The sequence below is a fragment of the Cololabis saira genome, chromosome 5, assembly GCF_033807715.1.
Source record: "Cololabis saira isolate AMF1-May2022 chromosome 5, fColSai1.1, whole genome shotgun sequence".
In the NCBI taxonomy this organism is placed as follows: domain Eukaryota; kingdom Metazoa; phylum Chordata; class Actinopteri; order Beloniformes; family Belonidae; genus Cololabis; species Cololabis saira.
The window spans coordinates 7,173,843-7,187,963 of record NC_084591.1 but is presented as its reverse complement, the minus strand read 5'-3'; the positions used below and the strand labels follow the sequence as shown (position 1 = coordinate 7,187,963).

Below are 14,121 nucleotides of genomic sequence, written 5' to 3'. Positions count from 1 at the left end.
CTGATTACAAATAATATAATATATTACAAATAATAGCAGTGACCAAAACAGCTGCAGAAATACTGCACGAATGACATAGCAGCAGTTAAATGCAGCCTTCTGTAAGCTTTAAATATCCACTGGGCTTACATCAAATACATCAAAACACAACAATTAAAAACACTTTTCTGAACTTATCAATATGACTCTGTCCTTCACAGGATAAGTGAAATGGATCACTGCAAAAACTCAAAATCTTAACAAGAATATTTGTCTTATTTCTAGTTAAAATGTTTCATTTTATTAAAAAAATCTCATTACACTTAAAACAAGACTCATTACTGGAAAAAACAACAATTTTCACCTGTTTCAAGTAGATTTTCACTTTAAATAAGTGGAAAAATCTGCCAGTGGAACAAGATTTTATTGCTTGTAATGAGAAGATAAATCTTGTCCCACTGGCAGATTTTTCCTACTTTTTCAAGTGAAAATGTACTTGAAACAGGTGAATATTGTCAAATAAGTTATTTTTCTCCCCCGGAGCCGAGGACGAGACCTGGGGAGCGGACACATGTGGCTGGAGGCACGCTGGAAGCTCTGGAGGGGCTGCACTGAAAACCGGCCATTCTGTCTTAAAATCCAGCAAAGTGTTTGGAAATATTGCAAAGTGTTTCAACACTTAAATGTTGTAATAGCAGTAATACCACATTCATTGATGAAATGACATAAGGGATGGAAAGGGATTTTAATACATGTATTAAAATGAACATATCAGTCTATTGAATTTCATTTTATTTTATTATTAACAAAGTTTTTCTGCTCTCTGTCGAGTCGCTCTCTCTGCATCTCTTATTTATTTCAGCTCCCGGACAAATTCTCTGTCAAAACACAGCAATGAAAAGTAGTTATTTCATGAAAATACCACGAACTACCGATATATAACGTTGTCATACACTTAAATCACTTTACATCATACTTAACGTTACGTTATCGCTTTGTATTAACGTTAAGACAAATATGCCAAGTTCTACATTCATTACAAATGGGCAACGTAGCTTTGTCACAATTTTTAATCTTTGTCCTTACACTAAATTGAATTTAAAAAGTTATATATTAAAGTTACTTACATTCTTACTTACATTCATACTTCTCCTTCTCCCTCTCCACGGTGCAACTAGTCTTTTCTGCCATCACATCACTGTCCGGTCGCCGTGTTTTCTCAATAAAGCTTTGAACAAACAAAGAAAAAAGCACTGCCCGGCTGAGGCCGCATTGCATTCTGGGATATAGTAAGCGAGGTAGGCTGGTCTGATGCATGCTGCAGATTTTTTTCCAAATCAGTAAGACATCCGGGTATTTTTCGCACACTGCAGATTTCCTTCTGTTCACATACAGCATACTACTTACTACACTTTGGCCAAATCAGTGTATACTTGTAGTACAGTATGCGAATTCGGAAACGGCCCTAGAGTATCCAAATGTAGATTTGGAGGGCGGGCGTTCTGCTATCAGGCACCATTACTTTGGAACCAACTTCCAATCTGGGTTAAGGAGGCTGACACCACCTCCACCTTTAAAACTAAACTTAAAACCTTTCTGTTTAGTAAAGCCTATAGTTAGTGTTTAATAAACCTCTAGCTGGTGTTGGTAAATCTCTTTGTGTTCTTAATAAACCATCTCTCTGGTGTTGGTAAAAGGCGAAGAGCATCTCTGAATGTAAAACACCGGATCCTGCAGCGTGGGAGTGAGAGGGGCAGGGTAACGGCCCGGGCAGGCGGGGGAGAGATTTGTCCGCCAAGACTCCTCTCCCTGGCCCTGCCCCTTCTCAACCTTTCCCCGACCCTGCACCCCAACCTGGGACTTGCTGATTGGGCCGGAGCTTCGGGAGCTGCGTGCTGGCCTGCGGTCCCCACCCCCGGTCATCCCGTTGCTGCTTCCACCTGCCTGCTGTGCTGTTGCCGTCCCTGACCCACCAGTCTGGCCCTCGGCCCACTAGGGGAGTTTTTACCTGCCATTGTTTATTTAATAATTGCTCGGGGGTTCATGTTCTGGGTCTCTGGAAAGCGTCTAAAGACAACTTTTGTTGTATTAGACGCTATATAAATAAAATTGAATTGAACTCTTTTCCCCACTTATTTCATTCATTCATCATCTATACTTGCTTCAGTTCTAACAGCCTATGGATGAAAGACGGGGTACACCCTGGACCCGTTTCCAGGTCACGTTCATTCATTCATTCATTCATTCATTCATTCATTCATTCATTCATTCATTCATTCATTCGGTTTATTTCTTTTACAGTTTTCAAATTTAAAATCACCTTTTTAAAAACAGGACAAACAATTCAGATAAAACAAATTTAATTGAACTTGTAGATATTCGCAGCCAATTAATAAGTGACATATCAGTGTAAACCATCAGTAACCCTGACAACCACGTACTAAATGAAACGGACCAACGGAGCATCTCTGACATCTCCAACTACTCTATGGACTCATGCCGTAATGCCCAAGCGGTTTAACATAACAGAAATAATATCAGAATCTGTCGACAGGATTTACTTAATGTTCAATTACAGTTTACGTAACACGATATTCAGAAAATACATGTTTATGCCCCTGTTGATGGAGTAAATGTCTGGTGTTGTTCGGCCGACGTCCACAGAGACACGACTGCAACTGGATCCAGGTGCGTTGGAGCAGGTAAATGTCTAAATTGTGCTTGGCAGAAGCTACCTGAGGGCCTGGACGGAAAAACACAGAATTCCTCATATCTCATTTGGTTACAGTATTTGGGAATAATGGAAAAACGACAACATTCAAAAAAAAAAAAAAAAAATGCTAGGTGGTTTTTAAAAAGTTTGCCACCCAAAAGCTGAAATGACACTCGTGCAAATGCACAAGTCACCCTGTGATATATAACCGGAGAAGATTCCAGCTCGTCTTATTCAAGTATATATTGTTCATTTAGTGGAGGAATAAATAAAATAGCAACAATGAAACAAAAAAAAACAAAAAAAAAAGACACCTGTACAAGTGGGTCCAGGACAGATATTGCACCATCTGATGGCACGTACCAAATAAACCAGCTTGGCAAAATAACGATAAATACAAATATTTAGAAATACAAATTTAGCAACAGCAACAATTTTACAAATACAACTCCAAATCACATCAGCCAGAAAAAAACAAAACAAAACAAAACAAAACAAAACAAAAAAACTAATACTTTTCACGTATTCAAGCCTTTCGCTCCTGAGTGGGTAAGTGCAATGTGCATCGTACGCTTCCTCCATAAAAATCTGATAAAAAAATAATAGAAGGACTGGTAGTGTTGGCTTCAGAGTTATTAATGGCTGGATGAGGACGTGGAAGGCGACTCAGAGCCTGTTGTTCTTCTTCAGCACCTCCAGGTACTGCTGCGTTGCTCTGCTCAGGGGGTCCACGGAGCCCACGGGCGACATCCGGGCCGGCGCAGCGTCCAGCTCCGCCGTGGCTGCCGAGCCAAGAGACACAGGTTACCATTAGTGTTGTCCCGATCGATCGGGCCCGATCACGGCATTTTCAAAACATCGGTATCGGCCAAAATAGTATCGGGACATACCTAGTTATTAATGTTTTTTAACATATATTAAATCGTTTTCTATATCGTTGCATTTAACGTCACTTCCGGCCGGTGTCACTTCTAATGGTTTACATGTTTGAATTGTGACATTTTATATATGTTCATGTTGCATTAAGCTGCTGCTATTCATTTCATCCATTCAGAATGTTGCACTAAGGTTAAGCAAAAAAGTATTTACATTTTTTTGTGTTTGTGAGTTTGACTGTTATTGCACTATTCTGCACTTTTTGTTTTAGTTTACAATTTCATGTTTTTACATTTTGTTGCACCAGTGCTCATAAGCCTTGTTGAAATATATGTCCATGTTGTTCTCCAATGGACAAGAAAAGAAACTTGGTTTTAGTCCTTTTTTTTTTTTTTAATTCATTGCCAAAATGTATCTGATCAGGAAAAAGTATTGGAAATGTATTTGGAGCCAAAAAAAGTGATCGGATCGGGAAAAATCGGGATCGGCAGATACTCAAACTCAAGTGATCTGGATCGGATCGGGAGCTAAAAAATCCTGATCGGGACAACCCTAGTTACGATGAGGGACGGCCGGCCTGGTGTCCGACTACGCCGCTTTACTAACATGACCGGGGCCGTTTCCAGCTGCAAACTACTCACCGTTCCTTAATTCTTCTGATATGTTTCTATCCAATTCACTCTGCACCTGGAAAGAGAAAGAAAAGCTGTTTTTATATTTAATTTACAGAAAGATATAAGACGTTTTAAAGAGACTGGAATATTTTAGCAACACCACCACTGAGGAAAATACTAAAGAGGAGGAAAACACTTCAAAACAAAACAATCAAGACTTTTGAGGAACACGGCAGGTCATACCAGAAATGCAAACTCTGTTTTAGTCTGAAGCTAAGCAGAAGTCTGCAGGCGAGGAAAAGGCTCGGAAACGGCCACAAACAGATGAAAAGTATCTCACAGAAACCATTTTGACCAGACATTCATCATCAGGCCGCCTTTTTTGGAAGAAAAATGCTGCATGAGACATGCAGATGGTCCAAAATCTGCTAAATATTGGGTGAGTGTGTGTTGAAATACTTTCTGGGTTGTGGTTGAACAATAACAAGGAAATTCAAACGGGACGAATTACAGACCACGCTAAACTGTTTTAACTTTAATTTAAATCTGTAACTTTTACAGAACAGGGATGTTTGCGTAACTACGTATCTGCATCAAGCTCAAAGGCCCAGGAAAACATCAGTCTGTGGAGAAAACAAGGAGGGGAACAAGACTGAAGCTGGAAACAGAAAGTAATACGTCAACTATTCAGCCTAAATTCAAGCAAACCACAAAACTTGGAGATTAGGGACTAACATTCCTGTCCTGCAAATATAAGCTCTGGCTTTGGTGCAAAGATATTAAATACACGGATAGACAGGTCAACATATTTCAGATTTCTTCAGGCAGTCTACCTGAAGTAAATACTGAATGAGACAGCTCTGAAATTCCTGCTGGGGCTGTCGGGTTTTGCAGTTTCTGAGGGTCCTGCACATTCCATGTGTAAAATTTGAGGTAATTTTTCAATTTTTTGTCAATATAATAATTAGGGGTGTAACAATATATCGGGCCACGAAATTTCGCAATACAAAAACGTCACGAAACGTGTCGTGGAGGTGACAAAGTGTATCGCGATATTGGGTTATTAATATTAATCTATTGTGTTGACTAGTAACGCGCATCCGACCGCGACTCGACCAGGCCCCCAGTCTCGCGCTCAGCAGGCACGCCGATTTTTTCCAGTGGCCAGCCGCGGTACTGCAACAAAAAATCCCATGGGGCCCAGAAAGCTTTTTTCCCATAGACCGCAATAGTAAAAGAGAAGCCTCTAAAACTGTTCACAGGAACCTCCAGCTGTAATCACCACCAATTACTAATCTTTGTATTCTATATTTTTAAGTCATGGACTTTATATCCGTCAAAAATGTTTTATAACGGCCAGAAAAGTCAAAGAAAAGTCTCTTTCTGGGCGTGACGTCACGGCTGTGCCGTGCACTCGCAAAGCGCGGTCGTGTGTGTCTCGGGAACGAGGATGGCTGAATCTAAGCCGTTCGGCGGAATAATCACTCAGAAACACATTGCATTGCCAATTTGCACCAAACAGAAATGTTTAATAGCAAGAATAATAATGGTTTGTCATTCTTGTACTTAAACATTTCCGTTGTAGCCAACGGTGTATGGTTTGTGAAAATAAGATATCAGGCAGGAATAACACAAGTCTAAGACCCTGTCCACACGTAGCCGGGTATTTTTAAAAACGAATATTTCCCCCCCTCCGTTTATAAAAACATTTGCATCCACACATAACCGAAGATCTGCGTTTTCGACCACATTCATAAGCATTCTAATGATCCTGTAGATCATCTGCGGCTCCGCGGAGGCGCAGGTGTGAGTGTTTCCACTGAGATCCTCCTGCACACACACACCTAACGCACTTCAAATATGTATTCTTCTGTTGCTCTTTCATTTGGAGGCAGCGCCCTGCACGGGACTAAATGAGGGTCAATATTAACAAAATGAGCTTGTGGCGTGAGATCCCCACCTCACAATAAAACTGACCTCCATCAGGTTTGAGCAAACGTGCAGGGAGAGAGATGTGTCGTAGTTGTTGCGACGGTGCCGTGGAGTTTTAGATGTCATGTGTTTAACATCATCTTAACCCTTAATCCTCAGCTTATTTTATGACAGTGCTCCCGGGGAAGCTGCACCTCCGCAGCTCCGCGGGCACTGCGAAGCCGGGCAGTTCCCGCAGGGCAGTGGGCAGTGGGCAGTGGGCAGTCCGCGGCTCCGCGGCTCCTACGCCGTAGGGTGCGCGGAGCCGCGGAGCCTACGGCGTAGCCTCTGTGTAACGCAGTAAATTAACCACATTTAAACATAATATTTGACATATTTAAACATAATACTTGACAAAACTTGTAATACAAAAAATATTTGTCTTAATGTAAGTAATAAACTTGGGAAGTTTCATGGTGATACCTGCTATTTACATTTTTACCCTATTTTAGCCTATTAACCTGGGGTGTCTCATCTTAAATAAAAATGACTCGTTTTATCTTTAATTAAAAAAAACACACAAATGAACCATGTAGTCTATAACCATGACTTTGAGAACAGCATCGGTTGATTTGCCCTATAAATCCCTAATTTCATTGTGTACATCTATCATTACCGGTCTGAAGGACTCATGAGCGCGCAGCGCTTGTCCAGAGCGCGCAGCGCTCGTTCACATTGCCCCGGGGCATGATGGGAGGCCCCAGAGCATCATGGGAGGTGACTCAACTGCGCATGCTCTATGGGCCCGTGTACCAGGAAGTAAACCAGGAAGTCAGAAATTTTTTCGGCGGATTGTCACTACCTGATGTGAGTCGCTACCCGATTTGAGTCACGCATGCGCTGTTGCGTCCAACAACAGGGAATGTTATGCTATATAAGGGTATTGATGCAAAAAATCTTTATATTATTTTTGGCAAAAAATATTTATATTATTTTTAGCAAGCATAGCTAAGCATGATAGCCAAATTACCTTTCAAGATGTAATTACTCATAGAACGAGTAATCTTCCATTTGTCAGCTTTTCCCAAACTAGGATGAAACTTCCGGATTCCATGTAGGCATGGAGATGATGGAAAACATTAAAGTCGCTCATTTTAATCAATAATCGGGTAATGACAACACTACTTCTCCACTGAAATGCACATGTTGGACGCAACTGCGCATGCGTGACTCAAATCGGGTAGCGGACTCACATCAGGTAGTGACACGGATGCGCTGGGTGAGCAAACTCCATTGAAATGAACGGGCGGCCATTTTCGATCCGGTATCCAGTTATATAATACATCCATGGACTCGACCCGCAGACCAAAATCTTCTTCCGCTCAGAAGAAACTCCGTTTTGCAATCACGGGACTCTTGCAGGGTTTTGAGCTCTGAACTTTTACTTATGTAAGGCCGGTGTAGAGTTAAGGCTTACCTTATTAAATTAAACCTTTTTGGGGTCGTGAGTAGGATAAACACGGGGAAACTTCTGCTGAGTTCCAGTGTACTTTAATGTCCCTCAACAGTGTAGGATTTTAGAACATCAACACAGCACCTAGTGCCGTACTGTGACGTATCACTCCGCCCAATCTAAAACAGACTAATCACTACAGATAAACTGACTAGTGTCATTATAGTCCCTGATTTACATCAGAATATAAAGAATATATTTATAAAATAATGAACCCTGAATTACCAAAATAACCTTCTTAACAAAAATAAATCTCCTCTTACACTTATAAGGTGAGCACGAATCAATCTTTTTTAAGATGTAAAATTGTATGTATTTATTTACTTCTATTTATTTAATTTTTGTTGTTAAATTTCTGGAAAAGAAAAAAGTCAAATCATACATGAGAGAAACTATTCAGTTTGTGGCTCAATATTTGTACTTGTATGAAACTGAAGATGCATAATGCAAACCTGACATTTACTTTTAGTTCAGTTTGTGGAAAATGGTTGTCCTGGCTTTCTCTTTAAAACTTTAAAACAGTTATAAAGCATCACAAACTGTAACAATAGGGCAAACGTACAGCATTGTTTTGTACTTTGTGTCTTTCAAATAAAAGACCATTTTTTCCAGTCATATGTTCCTCATTCAAGGTTGTTAAAAAAATCGTTATCGTTATCGTGACCTCAATATCGTGTATCGTACCGTATCCTGAGATTAGTGTATCGTTACACCCCTAATAATAATCTATTTGAAGCCATACACAGCTAAAGTTATGATTAATTTTGTGCCAATTTGTTAAAAACACAATCCAGTAAATCCCTGGATTTTTAGACAACAACCCAGTGATTTCACTTCACAATAAAGTGGTGACTTTAACTTCCCCATAATAACTCTACTGCTAGTGAAAAGTCCCTGAATCTTAGTTTGAAATTGTGCCGTATGAGGAAAGCTGGGTGGATTTACGCTCGTGCTTCCCTGTACGAACATCAGAGCCACAGAGGTGAAACCAAGAGCAAAGCAAACAGCAGCCAGTCCAACACTGAGCTAAACACAACTACACACCTGGTTATGAGTCTGGCTGGAGAGAGGACAAGTGAGAGACAGACTTTTGAGCTAGAAGCTAAAAGAGTGAAAAATAGAAGACAAGTTAGAAAGTAAAGCACTACCACAGAGACTAGAGACAGAAACAATGTGCAGGAGGAAGAAATAAAAATAACAAAGGAAGAAAAACCTCTCTTTTTTTAAGGATAAAATACCTCAAAACCTACAAATGATAGACTACGTTTACATGCAGTCAAAATTCGGGTTATTGCTAATATTCCGGTTACTGAAACATTGGGAATATTCAGTTTCCATGCTTGAGCAAACAGGGTTATTCCTGTTTACATGGTAATTAATCATTCGGGATATCTGGATCAAACCAGCGACGCGCGGAGAACGTGATGACGCAATTAGCATCATTTCTGCTTCTTCTTCCTGTATCCAAATTCAAAACAAATGCTGCTTTGCGCAACTTTTCGCTCACCTTCTTTCAAATCTCACGATCCCCGTACTTTCTACCGTCTACAAATGCAGAAATGTTCATATCCTTCATTACATTTATGAAGTGATTAGTCTCCTCCTGGTCTTGCGTTTCTCCGTGTTTATAAGAACTTCCTGGACTCAAAAGACCAGGATTCCTTGTGAACAGAGCATGAGCAGAAAACAAATTCATGTTCCGTTTGATGGGGATATTCCGTTAGGCGTTTATATGACCCAATATTCGGGTTTTAAAAGGAGTAACCCAGCAAATTCGGGTTATTCAAAGGGGTTATTGGTGTTTACATGGCCGTGCAAAACCGGGCTATTGCTAATATTCGGGTTTTAAAAGGGTTATTGATGCATGGAAACACAGTCATAGATTACTGCTCTAAACTAAACCTGTGCGTCCATATAAAGATATTCATCTGTAATCCAAACTAATCCAAACTCAGACCTTGGCCAGGTAGTCCTCCACCCCTTTGTTGGGTCTCTCCGTCACCGGACTGAGAAGGGAAAAGCCCAGGTTGAGGCTGCGGTTGAGGGGCCCCAGCGGGGCCCCGTAGTGCGCTGGTGAACCCAGGGAACTCAGGTCCAGCGAGGGCCCAACAAGGCTCCCGTTGGTGACGTTGCTGGTGAGAAAAGACCTGCTGCGCTCACTGAGCAGCTTGGAGTTGGCGTCTGCCAGCCGACCGTTGGCCCTGCAGATGGAAAACAGCTCGTTGGACGCCACTGCTTTTCATTTCATTTCAAAGACATTTCAAAGTTTAAAAGACATTTTCAAAGACCAGAACTATCAAATATGGACCAATCAGATGAAGGGTGGGCGCGCTTTTTGGCGTCTAACGTCGCCATGGTAACGCTTTTGAATAGGCCTGTGTTGAAAAAAATCGATTTTCCGATTCTAAATCGATTCTCATATTAATTCCTAAAAATCGATTCTTTCTTTTTTGATTTTTTTTTCCTCATCATTTTCGCCAGTTGAACTTTAATCCCAGTAGTCGGACACACAGTTTGTCATGACACTTCTGAAAAACGCCAGGTGCTTCATGGCAATATGTGTGTGTGGTGACAGAATAAATTAGATAAGCTAAAATGATTTGTTTACTGCATGAACTGTTGCAATTTCTTTCTTTTTTGCACTTTAAATGGATATTGAAAAGCCTGTTTCAGCTCAAAAAACATTTTAAATAACACTAAGCCAAATCAATATCGAATCGGATCGAATCATGATAATCGATTCTGAATATTAAGAATTGGAATCGAATCTTGACATTTGAATCGATACCCAGCCCTACTTTTGAATGAGAAAAGTAATGCGCGTTGTCGGAGGATGGAGACGCACATTTTGAGGTATAACACACCTGGGTGCACGTTACGGTTCGGGCCCTATTAACGGCCGAAGACATGGCATAAATTCTGTTGGGTTTCGGCCATGGCGCCAAGAGACTTTTCTTTAAGTAGCGACATGATACAGGTGTGTACCGATTTTCGTGCATGTACGTCAAACCGTATTGTGGGGCTTGAGGCACAAAGTTTTCTAGGGGGCGCTGTTGAGCCGTTAGGCCACGCCCATTAATGCAAACCATTAAATATCAAATTTTTCACCAGGCTTGGCTTGCGTGCAAAATTTGTTGACTTTTGGGGCACGTTTAGGGGGACAAAAAGGTCCTCATTTCGTCAGAAGAAAAACGAGAAAAATAAAAAAAAATAAAAAAATTCCTACTGTCAGTGCTTGGGCCCTAATTAACGATAACAAGAATGTAAACAAATAGACCATAACATCAATAACATTCTCCGCAACAAGAAACATTCTCAACATTAACTTCGCAAAACTGGAGACCATTTAGGCTACATAGTTGAAATTAAATAAAAATACTCTAAAGCTGAAATCTGGAAATATAAAATGAGGTCCCCCAGACACAAACGCAGAGGGTCGTGTCATCACCAGGGTTAGGGTTAGGGAGTTGTCAGAAAGCTGATTTGTAATCTATTAATAAAGTTTGACTGACCTATCTGACTGTTTTGTTGACATTCCCTTTAGCGCAGAACCGTCTAATGGATGCAGAACGTAACCCCAGCCTCTACTGTAGCGCCTTATATATGGAAAATGTTTTAAAATACGGTGCACCTTATAGTGCGGAAAATATGGTATTTCTTTTTTTTTTAGGCTTTCTCTGAAGGCGTAGAAGGCCCTGAAGGTTCCCCACTGCAAAGACCTGAAGTCAAACATACTTCTTGTAGGGCTGAATATGTGTTGAAAAGTCGGTCTGACCTCTCCAGTTTTGCAGCTAAGGACTTGCGGAGGCGCAGCTCCTCTTTGTACAGCTGCTGGTAGCGCTCCAGCTCGGAGCGCGTGGATTCTCTTTGGTTAAGGCTGTCCTGCTGAGTGCTGCGGGCGCGACCCACTTCCCCCTCCAGCTCCCGGATCTTCTGCTCCAGCTGAGAACGCAGCTTGGCGTCATTCACTGCTTTAATCTGGTCTAGCGCTTCTTGAGACGCTGCCTGGGACTGTGTGGAAACGTGGAAACACGAAGACAAACGCAGAGAAATGCAGGAATTGTTTATTATTCTGGTTCATTCTGTCTCCGTCTGTATGGAGCCAAATCAAGGCCAAAAGTTTTGCTAATTTGAAAATAAAATTTGAACCTGAAAATTCTTTTTTACAGTTTAAATTTTTTTTTTTCGGTATCAGATCTTTTTTTCAGTTTCAGAACTTTTTATTTCAGTTTCACATCTTTTTTTTTTCAGTTTCACATCTTTTTTTTCAGTTTCACATCTTTTTGTTCAGTTTCAAATCTTTTTTTTTCAGTTTCAAATCTTTTTTTTTCAGTTTCAAATTTTTTTTTCAGTTTCAGACTTTTGGCCCCGATGTGGCGTGGGGGGCGTGGAATCAACTGAGAGGGGCGTGGCATCATGAGTGACAACATAACAGAGAAGGCGGGGGACGTTCCTCAGTCATGTTGCCTTCAGGAAACGTAAGTTGCAGAAGTTATCAGTAGAAGTATGAATCAACACTGTATATACACTATATTCACGTGATTGGCAGTGGAAAAAACTGATACTAGTGACACATTTCTGTTTAAAAAGCTGTTTTAGACCGTACTTGGTAGTATGTGGAAGTGGGAAATGTCAAACTTTAAAGTGTGGCTGTTGAACTGTACAGTCTGGCATAGTTTATTGCTTTTATACTGCGATTGGTGCCAAGTACGGTAAAGAATTGAAACTGAAAAAAAAAGATGTGAAACTGAAAAAAAGATCTGATACTGAAAAAAAGATCTGATACTGAAAAAAAAAATATGAAACTGTAAAAAAGAATTTTCAGGTTCAAATTTTATTTTCAAATTAGCAAAACGTTTGGCCTTGATTTGGCTCCATACGTCTGCCACAGTTGAGTGTTTTTTTACCTGGAGGAAGAGGTTGACCTCTTGTAGTTTCTGCTGAATCTCCTGCCGGACCCTCTCCTCCGCTTCGCGGCGATACTGCTCCACCTGGCTTTGTTCCAGCTGAGCAGTCTCCATCCTCCGCCGCAGGTCCAGCACCTCGTCCTCCAGCAGCCTCTTGCTCCTCTCCAGCTGATCACTGCTGTGGCTGGAACTCCTCAGGGAGACCACCTGATCCTTAAGGTCCCCGTTCAGCTTCTCCAGCTGGCTGCAGCGATACGCCTCCTTCTCCAGCTGGACCTGCAGATCGTCCACCTACGGTGGAGGGAACGGAGGAAGGCCGAGCTTCAACAGCTGGCGGACTGAACGTACCACCTTAAAACAACAGACTGCCGCACTAGTGGACAAACCTTGTCCTTCATTCTCCCGACGGCGCCGTCGGCCTGGCTGTGCCGGCTCAGGTCCAGCCGAAGACTGTTGGACGGAGACCCGAACTCTGCTCCAGCAGCCTCTTGATCCCGCAGCTTCTTCTTTGCAGTTTTCAGTAAAGTGCGCTGCCTAGTGCACATAAACACACACAAACACAAACACACACACACACACACACACACACACACACACACACACACACACACACACACACACACACACACACACACACACACACACACACACACACACACACACACACACACACACACACACACAACAAAACATACCTTATTACCGGAGACAACTAAATCTTTCATATAATTAATTAAAATATGAGGAACATTATTCTAGTTTTATTTGCCACAAAAAGTACTATTAACTATAATAAAGTTTAAAGTAACTCTTTTGAATGTATTAAATACACACAAATGCTAATTATATACATATATATATATATATATATATATATATATATATATATATATATATATATATATATATATATACAGACACACACACATATACATACATATATATACCTATATATATATATTGCAGTAGATTGTGATTACAAAAACAAACAAAAGTAAATCTAACAAAACACAGATAATGACTAACAAAACATAATGACCATAAGAGGAATCCGTATAGATCAGGGGTCGGCAACCCGCGGCTCTTTAGCACCGCCCTATTGGCTCCTGGAGCTTTTTCAAAAATGTTTGACCTTTTTTTCTTCTTTTTTTTTCTTTTTTTCTCTTTTTTTAATTTTTTTCTTTTTTCTTCTTTTTTTTCTTCTTTTTTCCTTCCTTTTTCCTTTCCTTTTTAATCTCGACATTTCGACTTTTTTCTCGACATTTCGACTTTTTTCTTGGGATTGGACCTCAACATTTTGACTTTTTTCTCAACATTTCAACTTTTTTCTCGAAGTGCATAATGAAAAAAAAAATCTTCCCCCAGTTATAACTAATATAGAAACATGCAGCATGTGTTGCCTTCATTCTAAGGCTGATGCAAGACTTCATTTTTTGCAGCTCCAGACATATTTGTTTTTTGTGTCTATGGCTCTTTCAACATTTTGGGTTGCCGACCCCTGGTATAGATCAAATTGTGTCATTTATGAAAGCGCATCTATACAAACAAGTACAAGCGCTGGAGCATCACAGTCACGGAGAGCAGGTTCTACTGGATCTGAGCCGAGTC

At 40.7% G+C, this 14,121-nt stretch overlaps 1 protein-coding gene across 1 annotated transcript in view; it reads right to left on the bottom strand.

Moving 5' to 3' along the window:
* Positions 1–3,179: 3,179 nt before the first annotated feature.
* Positions 3,180–14,121, bottom strand: part of LOC133444536 (ankyrin repeat domain-containing protein 26-like) — a 50,095-nt gene continuing 39,153 nt past the window's right edge. Inside the window, exons 42-47 of the mRNA XM_061722377.1 lie at positions 12,900–13,047; positions 12,514–12,804; positions 11,382–11,617; positions 9,564–9,807; positions 4,210–4,255; positions 3,180–3,474 (exon numbers count right to left, since the gene is read on the bottom strand). Of these exons, the coding sequence (XP_061578361.1) occupies positions 3,359–3,474; positions 4,210–4,255; positions 9,564–9,807; positions 11,382–11,617; positions 12,514–12,804; positions 12,900–13,047 (1,081 nt within the window). The 3' untranslated portion in view covers positions 3,180–3,358. The remainder of the gene's footprint in view (positions 3,475–4,209; positions 4,256–9,563; positions 9,808–11,381; positions 11,618–12,513; positions 12,805–12,899; positions 13,048–14,121) is intronic.